At 48.0% G+C, this 27,796-nt stretch overlaps 1 protein-coding gene across 2 annotated transcripts in view; it reads left to right on the plus strand.

The window, feature by feature from the left end:
* The window catches only part of acoxl (acyl-CoA oxidase-like), a 323,411-nt gene that overhangs the window by 137,304 nt on the left and 158,311 nt on the right, over positions 1-27,796 (plus strand). For both annotated transcript variants that reach the window (XM_078400283.1, XM_078400282.1), the window contains one exon: positions 26,260-26,413. In XM_078400283.1, the coding sequence (XP_078256409.1) occupies positions 26,260-26,413 (154 nt within the window). The remainder of the gene's footprint in view (positions 1-26,259; positions 26,414-27,796) is intronic.

The raw sequence follows: 27,796 nt of genomic DNA on the forward strand, positions 1-27,796 counted from the left end.
CATGCTTGACAAATCTACTGGAATTTTTTGAGGATGTAACTAGGAAAATTGACAGGGGAGAGTCAGTGGATGTGGTGTACCTCGACTTTCAGAAAGCCTTCGACAAGGTCCCACATAGGAGATTAGTGGGCAAAATTAGAGCACATGGTATTGGGGGTAGGGTACTGACATGGATAGAAAATTGGTTGACAGACGGAAAGCAAAGAGTGGGGATAAATGGGTCCCTTTCGGAATGGCAGGCAGTGACCAGTGGGGTACCGCAAGGTTCGGTGCTGGGACCCCAGCTATTTACGATATACATTAATGACTTAGACGAAGGGATTAAAAGTACCATTAGCAAATTTGCAGATGATACTAAGCTGGGGGGTAGTGTGAATTGTGTGGAAGATGCAATAAGGCTGCAGGGTGACTTGGACAGGTTGTGTGAGTGGGCGGATACATGGCAGATGCAGTTTAATGTAGATAAGTGTGAGGTTATTCACTTTGGAAGTAAGAATAGAAAGGCAGATTATTATCTGAATGGTGTCAAGTTAGGAAGAGGGGATGTTCAACGAGATCTGGGTGTCCTAGTGCATCAGTCACTGAAAGGAAGCATGTAGGTACAGCAGGCAGTGAAGAAAGCCAATGGAATGTTGGCCTTCATAACAAGAGGAGTTGAGTATAGGAGCAAAGAGGTCCTTCTACAGTTGTACCGGGCCCTGGTGAGACCGCACCTGGAGTACTGTGTGCAGTTTTGGTCTCCAAATTTGAGGAAGGATATTCTTGCTATTGAGGGCGTGCAGCGTAGGTTCACTAGGTTAATTCCCGGAATGGCGGGACTGTCGTATGTTGAAAGGCTGGAGCAATTAGGCTTGTATACACTGGAATTTAGAAGGATGAGGGGGGATCTTATTGAAACATATAAGATAATTAGGGGATTGGACACATTAGAGGCAGGAAACATGTTCCCAATGTTGGGGGAGTCCAGAACAAGGGGCCACAGTTTAAGAATAAGGGGTAGGCCATTTAGAACGGAGATGAGGAAGAACCTTTTCAGTCAGAGAGTGGTGAAGGTGTGGAATTCTCTGCCTCAGAAGGCAGTGGAGGCCAGTTCGTTGGATGCTTTCAAGAGAGAGCTGGATAGAGCTCTTAAGGATAGCGGAGTGAGGGGGTATGGGGAGAAGGCAGGAACGGGGTACTGATTAAGAGTGATCAGCCATGATCGCATTGAATGGCGGTGCTGGCTCGAAGGGCTGAATGGCCTACTCCTGCACCTATTGTCTATGTGTCTAAATGTCTTTTAAATGTTATTATAGTCCCAGCCTCAACTACCTCTCTGGCAGCACTTTCCATACACCCACCATCCTCTGTATGAAGACATTGTCCCTCAGGTTCCTATTAAATCTTTACCCCCTCTCACCTTAAATATATGTCACCTGGTTTTTAATTTCCCTACCATGGGTAAAAGACATGCATCTAATCTATTCCCCATGATATTATACATCTGTATAAGATCATCCCACAGCCTCCTGCGCTCTGAGGAATAAAGTCCTCGCTTGTCCAACGTCTCCCAGTAGCTCAGGGCCTCGAGACCTGGTAACATCCTCGTAAATCTTCTCTACATTTTTTCCAGTTTAATGACAGTCTTCCTATAGCAGTACCTTGACTGATGAAGGCCAATGTACTAAACGCCTTCTTGACCATCCTACCCACCTGTGAGGCCTCTTTCATAAGGAATAGTAGAATTAGGCCATAGGCCCATCAAGCCCAATCCGCCATTCAATCATGTCTTATCTATCTCTCCCTCCTAACCCCATTCTCCTGCCTTTTCCCCATACCCCCTGACACCCGTACTAATCAAGAACTGTGGAACTGTGCACCTGAGCTCATAGATCTCTCTGTTTGACAACACTTCTCAGGGCCCTGTCAAACACTGTGTAGGTTCTGCTCTGGTTTGACTTCTCAAAACACACCTCACACTTATCTGCATTAAATGTCATTAACCATTCCTCAGCCCACTTGCCCAGCTGACCAAGATCCTGCTGTAATTCTTGATAACCATCTTTACTGTCTACGATACTGGAAGCTGGAAAGGCTACAGAGAAAATGTTGTTAGGACTCGAGGGTGTGAGCTATAGGGAGAGATTGGGTAGGCTGGGAGTCTATTCCTTGGAGCGCAGGAGGATGAGGGGTGATCTTAAAGTGGTGCACAAGATCATGAGAGGAATAGATCGGAGTAGGGGAATTGCCCAGAGTAGGGGAATCGAGGACCAGAGGACATAGGTTCAAGGTGAAGGGGAAAAGATTTAATAGGAATCTGAGGGGTAACTTTTTCACACAGAGGGTGGTGGGTGTATGGACCGAGCTGCCAGAGGAGGTAGTTGAGGCTGGGACTATTCCAACGTTTAAGAAACAGTTGGACAAGTACATGGATAGGACAGGTTTGGAGGGATCTGGGCCAAACGCGGACAGATGAGAAACATGTTGCTGGGACATGCTGGCTGGTGTGGGCAAGTTGGGCTGAAGGGCCTGTTTCCACACTGTATGACTCTATGATACCACCTACCTTAGTGTAATGAAGTACAATTACCAATCAGGAGACACAAGGAACTGCAGGTGCTGGAATCCTGAACAGGATCAGGGCCCTTCTTCAAACTGATTCTTACTGAGCTCATGTCTCAAGGCATCCCACAGACACATTATCAAACAAAATTTGACATTGCCATGGTGAGACTTGAAAACAAATTAGACCCATTTATTCTAATGTGTTAATGTTCACAAACAAAATGACAGTGAAAGATAATCTAAAAAGACTTGTGGTTATTCAACATTAAGAGGTTTCTTTGTGTCTTTAGTTATCAGATTATCCTTTTGCAGTTCTCTCCCACTATCTGCTTCGATATAAATCACAGAGAAGTTGATTCCAACAAGATAGCTACACCTACGTGCTTTGGAGGGAGGCAGTATCTCTCGTTTTAGTCAGAAAGCTGTGGGTTCAAGACCCACTGCAGAGTGTATGCAATAACTCATGTATCTGTACATTGTGGATGGCTCGATTGCGCAACAAAAGCTTTTCACTGTACCTCGGTACACGTGACAATAAACTCAACTGACTAAACTAACTGACTAACAAACTAAAAGGAGGACCCAGCGTGGGGGAACCACTGAGAATGAAGGGGGGCCTGGCGTGGGGGAACCACTGAGAATATAGAAAAGACAGACAGGTGGGCAGAGGGGGTGGGGTTGCTCTGATGGTAAGGAATGATATTCATTCCCTTGCAAGGGGTGACATAGAATCAGGAGATGTTGAATCAGTATGGATAGAAATGAGAAATTGTAAGGGTAAAAAGACCCTAATGGGAGTTATCTATAGGCCCCCAAACAGTAGCCTCGACATAGGGTGCAAGTTGAATCAGGAGATAAAATTGGCGTGTCAAAAATGTAATGCTACGGTGGTTATGGGAGATTTCAACATGCAGGTAGACTGGGAAAATCAGGTTGGAAATGGACCCCAGGAAAGAGAGTTTGTAGAGTGCCTTCGAGATGGATTCTTAGAACAGCTTGTACTGGAGCCTACCAGGGAGAAGGCAATTCTGGATTTAGTGTTGTGTAATGATCCTGATCTGATAAGGGGACTAGAGGTAAAAGAGCCATTAGGAGGCAGTGATCACAACATGATAAGTTTTACTCTGCAAATGGAAAGGCAGAAGGGAAAATCGGAAGTGTCGGTATTACAGTATAGCAAAGGGGATTACAGAGGCATGAGGCAGGAGCTGGCCAAAATTGACTGGAAGGAGGCCCTAGCAGGGAAGACGGTAGAACAGCAATGGCAGGTATTCCTGGGAATAATGCAGAGGTTGCAGGATCAATTTATTCCAAAGAGGTGGAAAGACTCTAAGGGGAGTAAGAGACACCTGTGGCTGACAAGGGAAGTCAAGGACAGCATAAAAATTAAGGAGAGGAAGTATAACATAGCAAAGACGAGTGGGAAGACAGAGGATTGGGACTCTTTTAAAGAGCAACAAAAGTTAACTAAAAAGGCAATACGGGGAGAAAAAATGAGGTACGAGGGTAAACTAGCCAATAATATAAAGGAGGATAGCAAAAGTTTTTTTAGGTACGTGAAGAGGAAAAAAATAGTCAAGGCAAATGTGGGTCCCTTGAAGACAGAAGCAGGGGAATTTATTATGGGGAACAAAGAAATGGCAGACGAGTTAAACCGTTACTTTGGATCTGTCTTCACTGAGGAAGATACACACAATCTCCCAAATGTTCTAGCGGCCGGAGAACCTAGGGTGATGGAGGAACTGAAGGAAATCCACATTAGGCAGGAAATGGTTTTGGGTAGACTGATGGGACTGAAGGCTGATAAATCCCCAGGGCCTGATGGTCTGCATTCCAGAGTACTTAAGGAGGTGGCTCTAGAAATAGTGGAAGCATTGGAGATCATTTTTCAATGTTCTATAGATTCAGGATCAGTTCCTGTGGATTGGAGGATAGCAAATGTTATCCCACTTTTTAAGAAAGGAGGGAGAGAGAAAACGGGTAATTATAGACCAGTTAGTCTGACATCAGTGGTGGGGAAGATGCTGGAGTCAATTATAAAAGACGAAATTGCTGAGCATTTGGATAGCAGTAACGGGATCATTCCGAGTCAGCATGGATTTACGAAGGGGAAATCATGCTTGACAAATCTACTGGAATTTTTTGAGGATGTAACTAGGAAAATTGACAAGGGAGAGTCAGTGGATGTGGTGTACCTCGACTTTCAGAAAGCCTTCGACAAGGTCCCACATAGGAGATTAGTGGGCAAAATTAGGGCACATGGTATTGGGGGTAGGGTACTGACATGGATAGAAAATTGGTTGACAGACAGAAAGCAAAGAGTGGGGATAAATGGGTCCCTTTCGGAATGGCAGGCAGTGACCAGTGGGGTACCGCAAGGTTCGGTGCTGGGACCCCAGCTATTTACGATATACATTAATGACTTAGACGAAGGGATTAAAAGTACCATTAGCAAATTTGCAGATGATACTAAGTTGGGGGGTAGTGTGAATTGTGAGGAAGATGCAATAAGGCTGCAGGGTGACTTGGACAGGTTGTGTGAGTGGGCGGATACATGGCAGATGCAGTTTAATGTAGATAAGTGTGAGGTTATTCACTTTGGAAGTAAGAATAGAAAGGCAGATTATTATCTGAATGGTGTCAAGTTAGGAGGAGGGGGAGTTCAACGAGATCTGGGTGTCCTAGTGCATCAGTCAATGAAAGGAAGCATGCAGGTACAGCAGGCAGTGAAGAAAGCCAATGGAATGTTGGCCTTCATAACAAGAGGAGTTGAGTATAGGAGCAAAGAGGTCCTTCTACAGTTGTACCGGGCCCTGGTGAGACCGCACCTGGAGTACTGTTTGCAGTTTTGGTCTCCAAATTTGAGGAAGGATATTCTTGCTATGGAGGGCGTGCATCGTAGGTTCACTAGGTTAATTCTCGGAATGGCGGGACTCGTATGTTGAAAGGCTGGAGCGATTGGGCTTATATACACTGGAATTTAGAAGGATGAGGGGGGATCTTATTGAAACATATAAGATAATTAGGGGATTGGACACATTAGAGGCAGATAACATGTTCCCAATGTTGGGGGAGTCCAGAACAAGGGGCCACAGTTTAAGAATAAGGGGTAGGCCATTTAGAACGGAGATGAGGAAGAACTTTTTCAGTCAGAGGGTGGTGAAGGTGTGGAATTCTCTGCCTCAGAAGGCAGTGGAGGCCAGTTCGTTGGATGCTTTCAAGAGAGAGCTGGATAGAGCTCTTAAGGATAGCGGAGTGAGGGGGTATGGGGAGAAGGCAGGAACGGGGTACTGATTGAGAGTGATCAGCCATGATCGCATTGAATGGCGGTGCTGGCTCGAAGGGCTGAATGGCCTACTCCTGCACCTATTGTCTATTGTAATAAAGGGGGGCCTGGCGTGGGGGAACTGAGAGAACAAAGGGGGGCCTGGCGTGGGGGGACCACTGAGAACAAAGGGGGGCCTGGCGTGGGGGAACCACTGAGAACAAAGGGGGGCCTGGCGTGGGGGAACCACTGAGAATAAAGGGGGGCCTGGCGTGGGGGAACCACTGAGAACAAAGGGGGGGCCTGGCGTGGGGGAACTGAGAGAACAAAGGGGGGCCTGGCGTGGGGGAACCACTGAGAGGGAGAACAAAGGGGGGCCTGGCGTGGGGGAACCACTGAGAACAAAGGGGGGCCTGGCGTGGGGGAACTGAGAGAACAAAGGGGGGCCTGGCGTGGGGAGACCACTGAGAACAAAGGGGGGCCTGGCGTGGGGGAACCACTGAGAACAAAGGGGGGCCTGGCGTGGGGGAACCACTGAGAACAAAGGGGGGCCTGGCGTGGGGGAACTGAGAGAACAAAGGGGGGCCTGGCGTGGGGAGACCACTGAGAACAAAGGGGGGCCTGGCGTGGGGGAACCACTGAGAACAAAGGGGGGCCTGGCGTGGGGGAACTGAGAGAACAAAGGGGGGCCTGGCGTGGGGAGACCACTGAGAACAAAGGGGGGCCTGGCGTGGGGGAACCACTGAGAACAAAGGGGGGCCTGGCGTGGGGGAACTGAGAGAACAAAGGGGGGCCTGGCGTGGGGGAACTGAGAGAACAAAGGGGGGCCTGGCTGGGGGAACCACTGAGAACAAAGGGGGGCCTGGCGTGGGGGACTGAGAGAACAAAGGGGGGCCTGGCGTGGGGGGACTGAGAGAACAAAGGGGGGCCTGGCGTGGGGGAACCACTGAGAACAAAGGGGGGCCTGGCGTGGGGAATGTGTTAAAAATGGTTTGTGTAAAATAGAATACTTGTAAATTTGTTGTCACTCTTATATGGCTACTCTGCATATCTTGGGTTGCAAAACAAAACAATACCACTGTGACTCGTCACATGTGGCAAAGTATCAAAGTAACCAACTAACCAACTAAGTAACTAACTAACTAACTAACTAACCAACTAACCAACTAACTAACCAGAAGGCAATAAAGTCTAAACTTCTTCTCTTTATTCTCCCGCGATTGGGCGGTCGAAGCTCCCGCGTCAGGGCGATCCAAGCTCCCGCGTCAGGGCGATCCAAGCTCCAGCGTCAGGGCGATCCAAGCTCCAGCGTCAGGGCGATCCAAGCTCCCGCGTCAGGGCGATCCAAGCTCCCGCGTCAGGGCGATCCAAGCTCCCGCGTCAGGGCGATCCAAGCTCCCACGTCAGGGCGATCCAAGCTCCCGCGTCAGGGCGATCCAAGCTCCTGCAGCTTGGAGTTCCCAAAATCGGTCCCTAGACAGGGACTGCGAGCTCTGCGATGTTAAAGTCCACAGGCTCTCGCAGTTGGAGCTCCGCGGTCGATCTCTGGCAAAGGGATCACCAGACCCACGATGTTAAGTCCCACAGGCTCCCGCGGGTGGAGCTCCCAAAGTCGGTCTCCAGCAGAGGCTGCCATCTCCACAATGTTGGGCCGCAGTGCGGATGGAGATACGATAGGGAAAAAGAATCGCATCTCCGTCGAGGTAAAATGTTCCCCCCACCTCGCACATAAAACAAGCTAAAGAACACTAAAACATACATTGAACACATACTACAGAACAACAAAGACGGAAGGGTCAGACAGACTGTTGGCGAGGCAGCCATTGCTGGCTCCACCTGCTTTTCTCCCACACTCCAAAGACGTACAGGTTTGTAGGTTAATTGGCTTGGTATAAAATATATAAAATTGTCCCTAGTGTGTGTAAGGTAGTGCTAATGTGCGGGGATCCCTGGTCGATGCGGATTTGGTGGGCCGAAGGGCCTGTTTCCATGCTGTATCTCTAAAATAAATGAAACTAAACTAAACTAACTGAGACATGAAAGTCGGTGCTGCCTGATGTGCCCACGTTTGGGATGTGAAGTAAACCAAGACCGGGCACTCTCTCAGCCGGCAGAAAGATGCCATCAGCACCATTAGATGCACCCTGGGAAATATCTGTCCCTCGTGACTTATCATCTAAACAGATGTTGTGGTTTAGTACGTTGCTTTTTGCGAGGGATTGTTGTATACGCAAACAGTAAATTGAAATGGCGACAACACTTGCAGCTCCATAAGACAAGACACAATGTTTAGCTCTGGTTCATAGCAGTAGATAAGGTGAAGATAGACACACAGTGCTGGAGTAACTCAGCGGGTCGGGCAGCATCTGTGGAGAACATGGATAGGTGACGTTTCACAGAGTGCTGGTGTAACTCAGCGGGTCAGGCAGCATCTGTGGAGGTGACATTTTCGAGTTGGTAAGATTTCTGTAAGGCCACATTTGGCCTATTGGGTGGAGTTCTCCTTGCCCCATTACTGGAAGGATGTGGAGGCTTTGGAGAGGGTGCAGAGGAGGTTTACCAGAATGATGTCTGGATTAGGAGGTATTAGCTACATTGGAGAGGTTGGACAGACTTGGATTGTTTGCTCTGGAGTGTTGGAAGCTGAGGGGAGATCACTCACGATTAGATGGCATGGAATCCAAGGAGAGTTAACTGACTGGATAGACATTGGCTTCATGGAAGGAAGCAGAAGGTGATGATGGAAGATTGTTTTTCGGACTGGAGACCTGTGACTAGTGGTGTGCCTTGGGGTTCAGTGATTTGGATGAGAACGTCCATGGCATGATTAGCAATCACACTATGCAAGTAGAGAGATCAGTGCTGCTGCTGAAACCTTGGAACATAGAACAGAGTCCATAATATAGCCCAGAGACAGGCCCTTCAGCCCACAATGTTTGTGCCGAACACGATGCCTAACTGAACTGATCTCATCTGCTTGCACGCGGTCCATATCCCTCCATTCCCTGCTCTGTGCCAATCTAAAAGCCTCTTAAACACCATTATCGTATCTGCTTCCACCACCACTGCCCCCTTGCAATGCATTCAAGGCCCCCAGCACTCTGTGTGTAAAAAAGCTTGTCCCACACACCGCCATTAAACTTCCCCCCTCTCTTATACCATTCCCTCTGTTATTGCAAATGTCCATCTTGGGAAACCCCCCCCCCTATTAAATGTTATTCTCCTCTCACCTCAAAGTTATTTCCCCTGGTTCTTGATTGCTCTATTCTGGGGAAAAGACTCTGTGCATTCACCTGATCTATTTCCCTCATGATTTTATACACCTCTGTAAGATTACCCTCATCCTCCTGTGCTCCAAGGAATAGAGTCATAGCCTGTCCAACCTTTCCCTGTAACACAGGCTCTAGTTTAGTTTAGAGATACAGCGTGGAAATAGGCCTTTCAGCCCACTGGGTCCGCGCCGACCAGCGATCCCGCACATTAACACTATCCTACACCCACTCGAGACAAGCCAATTAACCTACAAACCTGTACGTCTTTGGAGTGTGGGAGGAAACCGAAGATCTCGGAGAAAACCCACGCAGATCATGGGGAGAAGGTACAAACTCCGTACAGACAGCGCCCGTAGTCGGGATGGAACCCGGGTCTCCGATGCTGCATTTGCTGTAAGGCAGCAACTCAACCGCTGCGCCACCGTGCTGGGCAATATTTTCTTTCCAGCTCAATTACAACAGGGTGACCAAAACTGAACACAATACTCCAAATGCAGCCTCACCAATGTCTTGTACAACTACAACTGTAATTTAGAATTAAAATCGGCATGCAATGCAAAAGTAATACTACCAATTTTTAAAATAAGATTTTTTTTTATTAGAGTTAACTACCTGACTGATAGCCAGTATACCTAAAGCCTTCCTCACCACCTTGTTTACTTGTGACGCCACTCAGGGAATTAAACACCTGTACTCCTAGATGGCTCTGCTCTACAACATTCCACAGAGCCCTGCCGTTTACTGTAAATTATTCTGTGGCTTTTGACTGTTTTATTTTGAGTAGGGTGCCAGAGGTCCTAAAAATACTAACCTCAGCAAACAGCCAGGCATTTTTTTTTAAGTGAATCTTTTAAAAGACTGCTTGTTGTACGATGAACATCTGTTGTCTCTTGCCCTCTCGGTTTGTTGAAAAAAAACCATAACTGCTCTACTGAAGATGCAAGTCATAGAGTCAAACAGGACGGAAGCAGGCCATGACAATAGAAAAATAGAAAATAGGTGCTCCATGTACCTGTCCAACTGTTTCTTAAATGATGGGAGAGTCCCAGCCTCAACTACCTCTTCTGGCAGCTTGTTCCATACACCCACCACCCTCTGTGTGGAAAAAGTTACCCCTAGGATTCCTATTAAATCTTTTTCCCTTCACCTTGAACCTGTGTCCTCTGGTCCTCGATTCCCCTACTCTGGGCAAGAGACTCTGTGCATCTCACCTGGTCTATTCCTCTCGTGATTTTATACACCTCTATAAGATCACCCCTCATCCTCCTGCGCTCCATGGAATAGAGACCCAGCCTACTCAACCTCTCCCTACATCTCACACCCTCTAGTCCTGGTAACATCCTCATAAATCTTTTCTGAACCTTTTCCAGCTTAACAATATATTTCCTATAACATGGTGCCCAGAACTGAACACAATATTTTAAATGCGGTCTCACCAACATCTTATACAACTGCAACATGACCCCCCAACATCTATACTCAATACTCTGACTGATGAAGGCCAAAGTGCCAAAAGCCTTTTTGACCACCCTATCTACCTGCGACTCCACCTTCAAGGAACCATGCACTTGTACTCCTTGTACTCTTCTCTCGAGTGAAGAAGCTCGAGAGGTGACATGATAGAGGTATCTATAATTATGAGAGGTATAGATCAGGCAGACAGCCAGAGTATGTCTCCCATGGTATGTGGGTGTAAACCAGAGGGCATGGGTTTAAGGTGAGAGACAGCAGGATTAAAGGGGATCTGAGGGGTAATCTTTCATACTAAGAGCAGTTAGTGTCTGGAATGAACTTCCAGAGGAGGTGGAGGCGGAGGCAGGATCAGTAACAATATTTAAGAGGCATCTGGACAGGTTCTTTAAACTACAGACTTTGGAGATCTAGCGTGGAAGCAGGCCCTTTGGCCCATCATGTTTCAGTTTAGTTTATTGTCACGTGTACCGAGGTACAGTGAAAAGCTTTTGTTGCGTGCTAACCAGTCAGCAGAAAGACAATATATGATTACAATCGAGCATTCACAGTGTACAGATACATGATAAGGTAAAGATAGTCTGAGGGTCATCAAAGAGGTAGATAGTAGTTCAGCACTGCTCTCTGGTTGTGGTAGGATGGTTCAGTTGCCTGATAACAGCAGTCAGCGCCGACCTGTTCACACTCGTTCTTTCCTACACACCAGGGACAATTTGCACAAGCCAATTAACCTATAAACCTGCACAGGGAGAATGTGTAAACTCCGTACAGACAGCACCTGTAGTCAGGATGGAACCCGGGTTTCTGGTGCAGTGAGGCAGCAACTCTACCGCTGCGCCACCGTGCTGTCCCACACTTGAATGAGCAGGGCACAGAGAGATGTGGAATTAATGCAGGCAATAGGATTGGTAGCGACAGATTTGACACAGTGGGCTGCAGGGCCTGGTTCTATGCTCTATGATACCGTGATTCCATAACCTCAGGCAGAATCCTCTACTTCACTCAGTCGGATGAGGCAGTGGAGGCACCATAGATGACAGTCATTGGGAAAGAAAGAGTGGGGAAGAAGTTAAGAGGTGCTATTATAACATTTAAGAGACATTTGAACAGATACATGGACAGGAAAGGTTTAGAGGGTCAGGGGCGAAGCTCGGACAGGTGTAGATGAGGCATGTTGGTCGGTGTGGGCAAGTTGAACCAAAGGGCCTGTTTCCACGTTGTGGGACTCTATGACTCTGAGAGTGATGGCATCTTAGATGGCATGGACAAGTTGGGCAGAATGGCCAATTTGAGGATCAACCTAATTTGAGGAAGGACGTCTATGCTATTGAGGCAGTGCAGCGTAGGTTCACCAGGTTAATCCTCGGGATGGTGGGACTGTCATATAAGGAAAGATTAGAAAGACTGGGCTTGTATTCACTGGAATTTAGAAGGATGTATAAAATTATAAAAGGACTTTCACCCAGAGAGTTGTGAATTTGTGGAATTCTCTGCCACAGAGGGCAGTGGTGACCAAATCACTGGATGAATTTAAAAGAGAGTTAGATAGAGCTCTAGGGGCTAGTGGAATCAAGGGATATGGGGAGAAGTTGGGCACAGGTTATTGATTGTGGATGATCAGCCATGATCACAATGAATGGCGGTGCTGGCTCGTAGGGCCGAATGGCCTCCTCCTGCACCTATTTTCTATGTTTCTATGTTACTATGAGTGGACAAGCTAGATGCAGGAAAAATGTTCCTGGTGTTGGGGGAGTCCAGAACCAGGGGCCACAGTCTAAGAATAAAGGGGAGGCCGTTTAAAACTGAGATGAAAAAAAACAATTTCACCCAGAGAGTTGTGAATTTGTGGAATTCTCTGCCACAGAGGGCAGTGGAGGCCAATTCACTGGATGAATTTAAAAGAGAGTTAGATAGAGCTCTAGGGGCTAGTGGAATCAAGGGATATGGGGAGAAGGCAGGCACGGGTTACTGATTGTGGATGATCAGCCATGATCACAATGAATGGCGATGCTGGCTCGAAGGGCCGAATGGCCTCCTCCTGCACCTATTTTCTATGTTTCTGTGTATGACTCCAGTTGTTACTCAACGTTTAAGCACGTTATGTATTCCTGTGGCATCTACAGTTGGGCTTTTGAAGCTGGCTGTCATTTCACTGTATTTTTAAGTGAAACCACAACTTCTTTTTAATGCTGTGTCTCATTAACTGGTGACTTACCAAATGAGTGAAGCTGTCCGAAAACGTTATTGTGCAATCAGAGTCCGATGGCGGAGAAATGAATGGAATATTCAAATAACAATGTGATTAAACATGTTACTGTATGAAGAAATATACTATATTAGTATAAAAATACAGTACCTTATTATACATGTTATAACATAGTGTAATGTTTGCCAATTAGTTACTTGGCATTGATCAACAGAGGGCATGCTGTCTGGCACAGATATTTATGCCTTTGACTTCTGCACTTAATCATCATAATTCACATATTACACACAAGTTGCATCAGACCTTTGTTTGGGAACAGCTCTGCCCCAGACCGTACGAAATTGCAGAGCGTTGTGGGTATAGCCCAGTCATAGTCAAAGATTCATAGGGTCATTCAGTGTGGAAACAGGGCCCTCGGCCAACTGCCCACACCGACCAACATGCCCCATCTACACTAATCCCACCTGCCTACATTTGGTTCATATCCCACGAAACCTGTCCTATCCATGTACCTGTCTACCTGTCTACATGCTTCTTAAACGTTGTAATGGTACCTGCCTCAACTACCTCCTCTGGCAGCTCATTATATACACCGATCAGCCAAAACATTATGACCACCGACAGGCAAAATGAATAACATTGATTATCTTGTTACAATTGCACCTGTCAAGGGGTGGGATATATTAGGCAGCAAGTGAACAAGTGAAAGTTGATGTGTTGGATGCAGGAGAAATGGGCAGGAGTAAAGACCTGTGCGACTTTGACAAGGGCCAAATTGTTATGGCCAGACGACTGGGTCACAGCATCTCTGAAACGGCAAGGCTTGTGGGGTGCTCCCGGTCAGCAGTGGTGAGTACCTACCGACAGTGGTCCGAGGAGGGACAAACCACAAACCGGCGACAGACAGGGTGTTGGCTCATCGATGCGCGAGGGCAACGAAGGCTATCCCGTCTGGTCCGAACCGACAGAAGGTCGACTGTGGCACAAGTCACAGAAAATGTTAATGGTGGTCACGGGAGGAATGTGTCACAATACACAGTGCATCGCACCCTGCTGCGTATGGGGCTGCACACGGAGGACCAACAGCATATTAGGCAGGTGGCCATAATGTATTGGCTCATCAGGTCATGGTGTTTTGGCTAATTCGTGTATACCTATTACCCTTTGCGTAAAAATGTTACCCCTCAGGTTCTTATTAAATCTTTCCACTCCATCTTAAACCTATGTCCTCTGGTTCTTGATTCCCCTACTCTGGGTAAAAGAATCTGTGCATTTAACCGATCTATTCCTCTCATGATTTTGTACGCTTCTATAAGATCACCCCTTATCCTCCTGTGTTCCAAGCAATAGAGTCCTAGCCTGCTCACCTCCCCCTATAGCTCAGGCCCTCGAGTCCTGGCAACATCCTCGTAAATCAACTCTTCACCCTTCCCAGCTTGACAATATCTTTCCTACAACATGGTGACCAACACAAAACTCTAAATGCGGCCTCACTAACGTCTTATATAACCGTAACATGACCTCCTAATATCTATACAATACTCTGACTGATGAAGGCCAATGTGGAGACCTTCGAACTACCTTTAATCAGAGAGTACTGGATTTTACCTTGCACTAAACGTTATTCCCTTTATTCTGTATCTGTACACTGTGGACGGCTTGATTATAATCATGTACTGTCTTTTTGCTGACTGGATAACACACAGCAAAAAAGCTTTTTGCTGTACCTCAGTACACGTGACAGTAACAAACTAAACTAAACTAAATTTCTCCCCTCTCACCTTCAGCCTGTGCCCTCTAGTTTTAGAATCCTCTACCCTAACTTCATCATTCTACATACAAATTACTGCGTATTGCTTTCTAAAGTCATGCATTCGATTCGAACAACAGGAAACAGTGTACTCAAAATTGCAGAAACAAAGAACCTGCTTAAAAATAGAACCCTATTTTGACCTTGGGAAGTCCCAGAGAACTTCCAACGAATTATGTTTTGAAATGCAGTTATTGTTGTTGTCGTATATGAAGCTGCTAAAGTCTGTAAACGAAATCAGGCGAAAAGGAAAGTGTTTGAAATTGTGTCAAATTTCTCTTATTTGACAACTTGGGAAATCATGATGCAGCTGTACAAGTCATTGGTGAGACCACAATAGCCAATAGGCAATAGGTGCAGGAGGAGGCCATTCGGCCCTTCGTGCCAGCACCACCGTTCATTGTGATCATGGCTGATCATCCACAATCAGTACCCCGTTCCTGCCTTCTCCCCATATCCCTTGACTCCGCTATCTTTAAGAGTTCTATCTAACTCTCTCTTGAGATTTTTTAAAGTTTCCCCCCGCCACCCCCCCCAAAACTAAAGATACACTAAAACATACATTTAACAACAGACTAAAAACAACAAAAGAAGAAAAGGACGAGACAGACTGTTGGCGAGGCTGCCATTATGATGGAATTGAGCAGGTTAGATAGGGTTGCCAACTATCTCACTCCCAAATACGGGACAAGGTTTCGTCACCGCCTCGCGCCCCACGTGACCTCACACAACCAGCGGCCACGTGCTCCCGCTCCACCAATGGCGGCCGCCGGGAGGCGGGTTGCTACGCAACCTCCGTTAGCCTACACTGTCTCGACTGACAGCGGCCCCCGAGCCTAATATGGGAGAAGGGCGGTCCCGGCTAATACAGGACAGTTGGCAACCCTAGGAGAGGGCTTCCCATGCATTGGGCAGTGCACTGTAAACCATGCACAAAGCATGCATGGATCACCATTCACTGGTTTTATGACACCTTTTGAGTCGTAGAAGCAGAAACGAACTGTGGTTGGACAGAGAGGCGGGTTACTACGCAACCTCTGTTAGGCGGTGCCTGGGTCCCCGAACCTACACTGCCCTGACCTACACTGCCCTGACCTACACTGCCCTGACCTACAGTGTCCGGGCCTACAGTATCTGGGCCTACACTGCCCTGACCTACAGTGTCCGGGCCTACAGTGTCCAGGCCTACAGTGTCCGGGCCTACAGTGTCCAGGCCCACAATGTCCGGACCTACACTGTCCGGACCTAAACTGTTCGGGCGTACACTGTCCGGGCCTACAGCACCTCCTGGGCCTAATAGGGGACAAACCAATTTAGCCCAATATACGGGATGGCCCGACAAATACAGGACAGTTGGCAACCCTAATGGGATGAGTGCAGATGGGACTTTGACCGGTGTGGGCACGTTGGGCCGAGGGCCTGTTTCCACGCTGTAAGACTCTTTGTCTCTGTGACGATTCTACACACAAGGGACAATTAACAATTTTACTGAAGCCAAATAACCTACAAACCTGCACGTCTTTGTTACCTCGGGTTTCAGAGGCAAAGTTGTCATCCATTAAGTCCAATGTCATAGAATTATGCAGCACAGAATCAGGCCCTTTGGCCCAACACATCCATGCTGACCAGTATGCCCCATTTGGTCCATGTCCCTCTAAAGCTTTCCTATCCATGTACCTTTCCAAATGTCTGCTTGATGAGTGACATATGAGTCTCTTCAAGTAACCCTTGCTTTCCCTCCCTGTCCATCCCTCCCCCACCCTAGTTTTACGTCCTCCTGATTATATTTTCCTGATTGGTTGCATCGTTGGCACCTTCCCCTCAGCTAACAATGAACAATTCTACATTCTACATTTTCCTTTATTTCGTCCCCTTTGATCTATTGTTTTCATACCTTAGGACAGACATGTCCAAAGTCCGGCCTGGGGGCCAATCGCGGCCCGAGGTCAGATTTTATACGGCCCGCAGCTTCCGTCTTAAATGTATTATTTATGGCCCGCCAGCACTGTCTAACAGAATGAAGGTAGGGGGAGGGGGAGAGGGGAGGGGAGAGGGGTCCGGGGGGGGGGGGGAGTGCGCAATAGTTAAAGGTCCGGGGTGGGGGAGCGCATTAGTTAAAGGTCCGGGGGGGGGGGGGAGCGCATTAGTTAAAGGTCCGGGGGGGGGGGGGGGGGTGTGCGCATTAGTTAAAGGTCCGGGGGTGCGGGAGCGCATTAGTTAAAGGTCCGGGGGGGGGGGGGGGGGAGCGCATTAGTTAAAGGTCCAGGGGGGGAGCGCATTAGTTAAAGGTCCGGGGGGGGAGCGCATTAGTTAAAGGTCCGGGGGGGGGGGGGGGGGGAGCGCATTAGTTAAAGGTCCGGGGGGGGGGGAGCGCATTAGTTAAAGGTCCGGGGGTGGGGGAGCGCATTAGTTAAAGGTCCGGGGGGGTGAGCGCATTAGTTAAAGGTCCGGGGGGGGGGGGGGGGAGCACATTAGTTAAAGGTTCGGGGGGGGGGGAGCGCATTAGTTAAAGGTCCGGGGGTGGGGGAGCGCATTAGTTAAAGGTCCTGGGGGGGGGGGGGGAGCGCATTAGTTAAAGGTCCAGAGGGGAGCGCATTAGTTAAAGGTCCGGGGGGGGGGGGGGGGGGGAGCGCATTAGTTAAAGGTCCGGGGGGGGGGAGCGCATTAGTTAAAGGCCTGGGGAGGGGGGGGGAGCGCATTAGTTAAAGGTCTGGGGGGGGGGAGCGCATTAGTCAAAGGTCCGGGGGGGGGGGGGGGGAGCGCATTAGTTAAAGGTTCGGGGGGGGGGGAGCGCATTAGTTAAAGGTTCGGGGGAGGGTAAGGTTTGGCCCTTGGGTATTTTCACATTACCAAATCCGGCCCTCTTTGAAAAAAGTTTGGACACCACTGCCTTGGGAGGTCATGATGCAGCTCTATAAGACTTTGGTCGGGCCACGTTTGGAGTATCACGTGCTGTTCTGGTCATCCCGTTACAGAAAGGATGCCGAGGCTTTGGAACTTCAGGCTTTTGTTTTGTTTTGCACAAATATTGGAGTTTTTTATTTATTGAACTTTTTTCGTTCATATATAATGTTGTAATGGCAACTTTTGGACTTTTCCAGTGACTTTTCCAACTGCCATTACTGCACAGGGTGTCAGAGTGATCTTACGCAGACCCAACAGAACAGATCTTCCAGTCGGTTTTTCCAGTTTAATTAGTTGTTTATTGAAGTAGTTGTACAAACAAGGAGATGAACATACCGGGTTTTACTTATTTCGCATACAGGTCGTAGCCGGCTGCTCTGTCCCTGGTTTGGTCCCTGGTTTGGTCCCAGGTCTCAGGTCCGTCCAGTTGATGGTCTGTCCAGGTCTGGTGAGAACTGTATATTCTCCCTCCCTGTACCTGCCCACTCCCAGTTCCTTATGCCCATATATATACACCACCCTGTGCATCTAATGACCACCCAAAAGTGTCCAAAATAATACGGCAAGATATATCTAGGCAAAATAATATAACATGCCAACAGTAGCTAGTCTAAACATAAATGGCTCCAATAATGCTACCTATTGTATTTGTGTTCACAGACCTCCAGGTACGAATTTCACTCTTCTGTTTTGGTGTACATGACAATTAAACATTATTGACCCTCTTGATCGTGATGAGGTTTACCAGAATGCTTAGAAACATGGAAATATCAAAAACAGCTGCAGGAGGAGGCCATTTGGCCCTTCGAGCCAGCACCACCATTCATTGTGATCATGGCTGATCATCCACAATCAGTAACCTGTGCCTGCCTTCTCCCCATACCCCTTGATTCCACTAGCTCCTAGAGCTGTATCTAACTCTTTTAAATTAATCCAGTGAATTGGCCTCCACTGCCCTCTGTGGCAGAGAATTCCACAAATTCACAACTCTCTGGGTGAAAAATGTTTCTTCTCACCTCAGTTCTAAATGGCCTCCCCATTATTCTTAGGCTGTGTCCCCTGGTTCTGGACTCCCCCAACATTGGGAACATTTTTCCCGCATCTAGCTTGTCCAGTCCATTTATAATTTTATACATGTCTATAAGCTGGTGGCTGCATTAGAGGCTATTAGCTGTAAGGAGAGTTGGGCAAATATGGATTGTTTTCTCTAGAGCGTCGGAGGTTGAGGGAGGGACCTGATGGAAGTATATAAAATGATGTGAGGTGTAGATAGGGTAGACAGTCAGAAGATTTTTCCCAGGGTGGGAATGTCAAAGACGAGAGGGCATGGCTTAAGGTTGCCAACTTCCTCACTCCAAAATCCCGCTGGCTTTGTGAGGTCACCTCCCCGCGCCCCACGTCACCTCACCTAGCCAGCGGCCACGTGCTCCCGGCCCGGGTGGCCGCCATTGGTGTAGTGGGAGCACGTGGCCGCTGACTGGGTGAGGTCACGTGGGGCACGGGGCGGTGACGTCACCCTGAGGGAGGAGGTTGGCAACCCTACTAATACGGGACAAGGGTGGCCCAAAATACGGGATGTCCCGGCTAATACGGGACAGTTGGTAACCCTACCATGGCTTTAAGGTTAGAGGGGAAATATTTAAAGGAGATGTGTGGGGCAGGTTTTTTACACAGAGAGTGGTGAGTGCCTGGAACACGCTGCAAGTGGTGGTGGAGGAGGCAGATACAATAGTGGACAGAAGGAATGGGTGACGTTTCGGGTCGAGACCCTTCTTCAGGCTGGCCCAACGAGTCCACTCTGACTGTTGATCACCCATTCTCACTAGTTCTACGCTATCCCTCTTTCTCGTCCATTCTCTACAACACATTAGGGGCAATTTTTACAGAGGCCAATTTACCTACAATCCTGCACATCTTTGAGATGTGGGAGAAAACCAGAGTACCCGGAGGAAACCCACGCGGTTACGGGGAGAATGTTCAAACTCCACTGGGCTGGCACCCGAGGTCAGGATGGAGGCCGGGTCTCTGCCACTGTGAGGCAGCAGCTCTACCAGCTGTGCCACTAGGCTGCCCCGTGACATATTGCTTCCACATTCTTTTTAGAATCTCAGGCCTACTTCAACGTAGTCACTCTGACCTTAGTTTGCAGCTCAGGGAGGAACAACTCTCGATTCTTCAAAACAATGGCCAGGAAAGCACACCAACGCCTCGACTTCCTTACAATGCTTAAGGCATGTCCCCATCAACCCGCACCAAGTTCTACAGATGCGCTTTCAAAAGAATTTTATCGGGATGCATCACAGCATGGTTTGGGAACACCTCCATCCATGACCGTTAGACATTGCAGAGAATTGTGGAAGCAGCCCACACCTTCACACAAACCAACCTTGCTCTACACTTTTCAACTCCATCTTCACTTCACGCTGCCTCAGCAAGGCCAGCAGCGTAATCAAGGACAAGTCTCACCTTGGACACTCCCTCTTCTCCCCTCTCCCATCAGGCAAGAGGTACAGAAGTGTGAAAACGCACACCTCCAGATTCAGGGACAGATGCTTCCCGGCTGTTATCAGCCAACTGAACCATCGTCTCACCAGCTAGAGAGCGGCCCTGGCCTCCCATCCACCTCATTGGAGACCTTTGAACAATCTTTACTTGGACTTTCCTGGACTAAACGTTATACACTTTATCCTGTTTCTGTACACTGTGGACGGCCTAGCTATAATCATGGATTGTCTTTTTGCCGACTGGATAGTACGCAACAAAAAGCTTTTCATTATACCTCGGTAGATGTGACCACAATAAACCAAACTATCCTCTGAAGTGATTAATTGAAGGAATAATTACATTTCCAATGAATGCCCTGAGGCAGATTAAGTCCAAATTCCTATCCTGCCCTAGGCAGCATGAGATTATAAGGACCAAGCCGAAGAACAAATCAGCAAACCTCTGTGTTGGTAGTGGATGAGAAAGTGAGATAACATACAACTAGTGTGAATGGGAGATCGATGGACTTGGTGGGCCGAATGGCCTGTTTCCACACAAGATCTTTCAAACAATCAATCTGAAGAAGGGCCTTGACCCGAAACGTCACCCATTCCTTCTCTCCAGAAATGCTGCCTGTCCTGCTGAGTTACGACATCATTTTGTGTCTATCTTCTATCAAAACTGAAGTCCGTTTTGCAAACCAGAGATATTCCTGGAATTGTTCAAATTTCTAATGAACAGAAAAGACAATCAAGTGATTTCATTATCTTTGCCAAAACTTGCACTATTATTGTCTGTTCATTTGTCTATTGTTTTATATATCTACTGAACTTTTGTTGTTATGGGTTTTACAGAGTAACATGTTCACAGGTCTGTTGTGCTGCTGCAAGTAAGAATTTCGTAGTTGTGTTTCGGGACATATTCTGGGGCTGCACGGTGGCGCAGTGGTAGAGCTGCCTTACTGCACCAGAGACCCGGGTTCGATCCTGAGCACAGTTGCTTTCTGTACGGAGTTTGTACGTTCTCCCCGTGACCGCGTGGATTTACCCGGGTGCTCCGGTTTCCTCCCACACTCCAAAGACCCGCAAGTTTGTAGGTTGTGTAAGAAGGAACTGCAAATACTGGTTTACACCAACGATAGACACAAATGCTGGAGTAACTCAACGGGTCAGGCAGCATCTCTGGAGAAAAGGCATAGGTGATGTTTCGGGTCGAGACCCTTCTTCAGACTGAGAGTCAGGGAGGGGGAGACTAGAGGTTTGGGAAGGTGCAGAACCATTTGTAGGTTAATTGGCTTTGGTTAAATTGTAAACTGTCCCTAGTGTATGGGATAGCGCTGGTGTAACAGAGATCACTGGTCAGCACGGACTCGGTGGGCCAAAGGGCCTGTTTCTGTGCTGTATCTCTAAATTAAACTAAACTTGACTAAACTCCTCCAGTGTTTGTGGTTTTGCCCATCGACAGCCATTCAATTAAAATAATGCTCTGTGAAAAGACACGCTCCGTTAATCTGTTCCTTGGCGCTGGAAACTCCAAGGCAAATGCACTTATCAGGTGTTTGCACAGTAATCAACCACAACCAGAATGGCCTGCTCCTGTGCTGTACTGTTCTATGTTCTCCTGATCTATGTCCAACCACAGTTCTTTTCCTATCTTCTCTCTGTCCTAGGCCCTTTCTCTGAAGTTCAAACCTTTCCCATTCTGATGCAAGGCTGTGGATATGAGACATCAGCTGTGTTCATCGCCTTCTCCACAGCTGCTTCCTGAGCCGCTGAGTATTTCCAGCTGTTTCTGTTTTCGTTCTAGACTCGTTCTCCTGGAGTGAAAAACTAATTAAGACCTTATTAACAAGGAGTAAATAATGCACTGCAGTCCCCAGATGACTCAACCTCTGAATTCCTTTGTAAATTGCAGTAATGTTACAGTGAATCAGCTGCTTTACTGTAAGTGACGTTGAAGCCACTGCATTTCTGTTTCATCTTTGTAGTTCCTTAAATTTCTAATATTTTTAAAAGTTTGATTGCTGTGGTGCTGTTGGCAGAGTAGCTGCCTCTCAGCGCCAGAGACCCGGGTTCCATCCTGACCCCAGCTGTTGTCTGTGTGACTTTTGTAACTGTGACCGCGTGGTTATTCTCCGTTTTCCCCCACATCCCAAATACGTGTGGGTTTGTAGGTTAATTGGCCCTCTGTAAACTGCCCCTAGTGTGTAAGGAATGGATGAGAAAGTGGGATAACATAGAACTAGTGTGAAGGGAGAACACTGGTTGGCGTGGACTTGGTGGGCCGAAGGGCCTGTGACCATGCTGTATCTCTAAACTAAACTAATTGGAAATTATCAAAAATATTCCCCCACTGTTCCTATATTGCAGAGGGTTTTGTCAGGACTGTCAGCTCGGTGCCACCTCATTAGGGTTGCCAACTGTCCCGTATAAGCCGGGACATCCTGTATTTTGGGCTAAATTGGTTTGTCACGTGCAGAACCGCCCTTGTCCCATATTAGTAGGGTTGCCAACTTCCTCACTCCCAAATAAGGGACAAAGGGTGACGTCACCGCCCCGCGCCCCACGTCACCTCACCCAGCCAACGACCACATGCTCCCGCTCCACCAATGGTGGCTGTCCGGGCGGTGACGTCACCCTTTGTCCTGTATTTGGGAGTGAGGAAGTTGGCAACCCTACACCTCATCGAAATGTAACTCGCTACGTGTGATTCTAATTCATTGCTCAGTGTCTAATTCGTTTTATTCCAACGCCAAAATTAATTGAAAAAAAGATACAGAGTGATGGAGTAACTCATTTGGTCAGGCAGCATCTCAGGAGAACATGGATAGATGACGTTTCACAGAGTGCTGGAGTAACTCAGCGGGTCAGGCAGCATCTCAGGAGAACATGGATAGATGACGTTTCACAGAGTGCTGGAGTAACTCAGCGGGTCAGGCAGCATCTCTGGAGAACATGGATAGGTGACGTTTCACAGAGTGCTGGAGTAACTCAGCGGGTCAGGCAGCATCTGTGGAGAACATGGATAGATCACGTTTTGGATAGGAACCCTTTTTCAGGAAGCGGGGGGAGAGAAGAAAGCGTGAAGAGAGGAGGGGCAGGTCAAAGCCTGGCAGGTCATAGATTGATAGAGGTGAGGAGGGTTATTTAATAGGCAGATGGTCGGACAAAGGTCTGAATGAAAAGAGGTTTGAGACAATGATGAATCAGGAGGAAGGGATGAAGGTGGATTAGGGGGGAGAGGAGAAATAGGTGTGAGTCCGAGTGCGGCACAGGTGAGTGGGGTGGGGGGGGGGGGGGGGGTAAGGGGAGGGTTACATGGGGAAGAAGGGACATGGGAAGGATTATGGAGTTGCCCAAAATTGGAGAATGCGATGTTCAACCAACAATAGAGAATTCAATGTTTTGCCAAATTGTAGGAAAAAAACCTGCGGATGGTGGTTTAAATCGAAGCTAGACACAAAATGCTGGAGTAACCCAGCGGGTCAGGCAGCATCTCTGGAGAGAAGGAATGGGTGACGTTTTGGATCGAGACCCTTCTTCAGACTCTTTATAGATAGGGCATACACTGGCCCCATCCCCGAACTATACCTCCGCTACATTGATGACTGCATTGGTGCTACCTCTTGTACCCATGCAGAACTCACTGACTTCATCAATTTCACCACTAATTTCAATCCTGCTCTTAAAAAAGAGTCTGAAGAAGGGTCTCGACCCAAAACGTCCCCCATTCCTACGCTCCTGAGATGCTGCCTGACCCGCTGAGTTACTCCAGCATTTTGTGTCAACCTTTTGCCAATATTAATTGGTTGAGAAGAGGAACAACTGGAGTAGTCTAGGCGTGAGTTTTGGATTTACAATAAAGTCACAGTCAAGTCATATCGAGAGAGTTGGTGCCATACAGCATGGAAACAGGCCCTTTGGCCCAATTTGTCCGTGCCGACCAAAATATCCCATCGAAGCTAGTTCCACCTGGCAGTGTTTGCCCATATCCCGCTAAACCTTTCCTGTCCACGTACCTGTCCAAGTGTCTTTTACATGTTGTGATAGTACCTGCCTCAACTACCTCCTCTTCCATACACCCACCATCCTCTGTGTGAAAGGAAGATGGAACTTGTGGGCACAAACCTGATGCAGATGCAGGAAATCCTGAGCAAAACCAGTGCTGGAGTAACTCAGTGGGGCAGTCAACATCTGTGGAAGTTCGACACTAAGTGCAGGAATATCTTTGGCATACACCAGCATCTGCAGTTCCTTTCTACAACATCTGTGGAACAATGTACAGATGCATTTGGGTGGAGACCCTTCTCAAACTGATGGAGTAGGGACGAGATGCTGGGAGGAAGAGGTGAGAGGAAGGGGTCCATACATCCATAGGTTCATGTTACACCTCATGTTGCCTCGGCAAGGCCAGCAGCATAATCAAGGACCAGTCTCACCCCGGTCACTCCCGCTTCTCCCCTCTCCCATCAGGCAAGAGGTACAGAAGTGTGAAAATGCACACCTCCAGATTCAGGGACAGTTTCTTCCCAGCTGTTACCAGACAACTGAACCATCCTACCACACCCAGAGAGCAGTGCTGAACTACTATCTACCTCATTGATGACCCTCGGACTATCTTGTTGGGACTTTGCTGGCTTTACCTTGCACTACACGTTATTCCCTTTACATGTATCTGTACACTGTAAATGGATCGATTGTAATCATGTATTGTCTTTCTGCTGACTGGTTAGCACGCAACTAAAGCTTTTCACTGTACCTCGGCACATGTGACAATAAACTGAACTAAACTGAACTGAACTGAAGTTCTAGGAGCAGAATTAGGCCATTCAGCCCATCGTCTACTCTGCCATTCAATCACAGTTGATCTATCTTTCCCTCTCAACCCCATTCTCCTGCCTACTCCCCATAACCCCTAGCACCCGTACTAATCAAGATCTGTCAATCTCCACTTTAAAGATATCCATTGACTGCCTCCACAGCTGTCTGTGGCAATGAATTCCACAGATCTACCACCCTCTGACTCAAGAAAACCCTCCTCATCTCCTTTCTAAAGGAATGTCATTTTATTCTGAGGCTGTGGCCGCTGGTCCTCAGATGCCCAGTCACTCAGGTCCCAATCCCTTGTATCAGTACTCATACGTCTACCTGACATTGTGCAATCAGCCAACTAGTGTGATCAGCCACATCTCCTTTCTATGCAGGTGGGGCAAAGCCTGGCAAGTGATAGGTAGATCCAGGTTATGAGGTGCTGATTCTGTTGCCCTCTTCCATCTCCCCCATCTCTTCATCAACCTCGCATCCCGACTCCCAAATGTATCTGACTCCCACCATCCCTTCCACTCACTGTGCATTTCACTCCCCACCTTCCTTTGTAACCAGATTCCCTTTGCATCCTTCTGTATTAAACATAGAAACATAGAAAATAGGTGCAGGAGGAGGCAAATTTGGCCCTTCGAGCCAGCACCGCCATTAATTGTGATCATGGTTGATCATCCACAATCAGTAACCCGTGCCTGCCTTCTCCCCATATCCCTTGATTCCACTAGCCACTAGAGCTCTATCTAACTCTCTTTTAAATTCATCCAGTGAATTGGCCTCCACTGCCCTCTGTGGCAGAGAATTCCACAAATTCACAACTCTCTGGGTGGAAACGTTTTTTCTCACCTCAGTTTTAAATGGCCTCCCCTTTATTCTTAGACTGTGGCCCCTGGTTCTGGACTTCCCCCAACATTGGGAACATTTTTCCTGCATCTAGCTTGTCTAGTCCTTTTATAATTTTATAATTTTATGTCTTATATTCTCCACTCATCACCTCCAGCCTCGTTTACTGTATCTCCACCCTTCACTGCCCCCACCTGACTCATCCACCAGGCAACCCCTCTTCTGCATCCATCTACTACCTCTTTGACCGTGGTAGGTCTTTGATGATGCTTGCTGCCTTTTTGAGGCAGTGTCTCCTGTAGATCCCTTCGATGTTGGGGAGGTCAGTAACCATGATGGGCCGGACAAACTCGCATGTCTTTTGGATGTGGGAGGAAACCGGTGCACCCAGTGAAAACCCACACGGTCACGGGGAGATTGTCCAAACTCCATGCAGACGGCACCCAGGTGTCTGGCGCTGTAACTCTACCGTTGCACCAGTGTGCCAGGCCGTGACGCAACCAGTCAGTGTTTTATGGTACACCTGTAGATGCTGAATAGAGTATTTGTCAGGTGCCAGAGGGATTGGACAGGAGAGTTTGAGCCTGTGTTATGGTTGACCCCTTGTTGGTGGATTCAGGTTTGTGGTGTTGCCCCCACAGGTATGCGGGAGAGATACTGGATGAAGATATGTACCAAGGCAGGAACCTGGTCAACAATCGCTCACTGCAGGCACTGGTCGCAGGCCTGAAGGCTTACAGCACCTGGGAGAACCTGGCGTGTCTGCAGGACTGTCGCGAATGCACTGGTGGAATGGTGAGTAACTGATGCACAATCTGTTGGCAAATCACACTCACATGGTGCAGGTGCACGTTCAGGTTCACTTTAGTTTAGTGTAGAGATACAGCGCGGAAACAGGCCCTTCAGCCCATGGAGTCCACGCCGACCAGCGATCCCCGCACACTAACACCATCTTACACTCTCGGGACAATTTACATTTCTACCAAGCCAATTAACCTGCAAACCTGTACGTCTTTGGAGTGTGGGAGCAGATCCTGGAGAAAACCCACACGGTCACGGGGAGAGCGTACAAACTCCGTACAGACAACACCCAAAGTCTGGATTGAACCCAGGTCTCTGGCGCTGTAAGGACTGTAAGGCAGCAACTCTACTGCTGCGCCACCGTGTCACGGGTACTGAGGTACAGTGGGAACCTTGGTTTGGATGCAATCCAAATAATATTGTATAAATACAATTAAGATAATATTGTACATAAATACAATTAAGTCAAACTCAAGTACAACAGGTAGAGCAAAGGGGAAGATACAGAGTGCAGAATATAGTTCTCAGCATTGTAGCGCATCAGTTCCACAGACAAAGTCTAATGTCCGCAATGGGGTAGAGGTGAATCGGACAGTACCCTAGCTTATGGAAGCCTGATAACAGAGGGGAAGAAGCTGTTCCTGAGTCTGGTGGTGCGCGCTTTCAAGCTTCTGTACCTTCTGCCCGACGGGAGCGGGGAGAATGAGGTTGGGGACCATGATCTGTTTTACACAGAGGGAGAGGGAGGACCATTCACAGCCGCTGACTCTCTCCCTCACCTCCCACCCCCAGAAATCCTGTCTGATACTGCCAACAAACCGGCCTTCATCCTGACTTGTGGTGCTGTCTGTGTGGAGTTTGCACCGTCTCCTGGCCGCGTGCGTTTCCCCGGGTGCTGCGGTATTCTTCTGATCTAAAATATGATAGAGGCGTAGATAGGGTAGACAGTGGGGCAAAGTTTAAAGGAGATGTGCGGGGCAGGGTTTTACACAGAGGGGGGTGGGGGCCTGGAACGCACTGCGGGGGGTGGTGGTGGAGGCAGATACCATAGTGGTGTGTAGGTGATGTGGATAGACACATGGATATGCAGGGATTGGAGGGATAGGGATCACGCGCAGGCAGATAAGTGATGGTCTTGGCATCATGTTCGACACAGGCATTGTGGGCTGAAGGGCCTCTTCTGGTGCTGGACTGTTCTGTTCTCTCTAAATCTTCTCCATCAATTTTAATCCCCGGGATGGCGGGACTGCCATATGAGGAAAGGTTGGAAAGACTGGGCTTGTATTCACTGGAGTTTAGAAGGATGAGAGGGGATCTTATAGAGACGTATAAAATTATAAATGGACTGGACAAACTAGATGCAGGAAAAATGTTCCC

This window comes from Rhinoraja longicauda, chromosome 5, assembly GCF_053455715.1.
Source record: "Rhinoraja longicauda isolate Sanriku21f chromosome 5, sRhiLon1.1, whole genome shotgun sequence".
Lineage (NCBI taxonomy): Eukaryota > Metazoa > Chordata > Chondrichthyes > Rajiformes > Arhynchobatidae > Rhinoraja > Rhinoraja longicauda.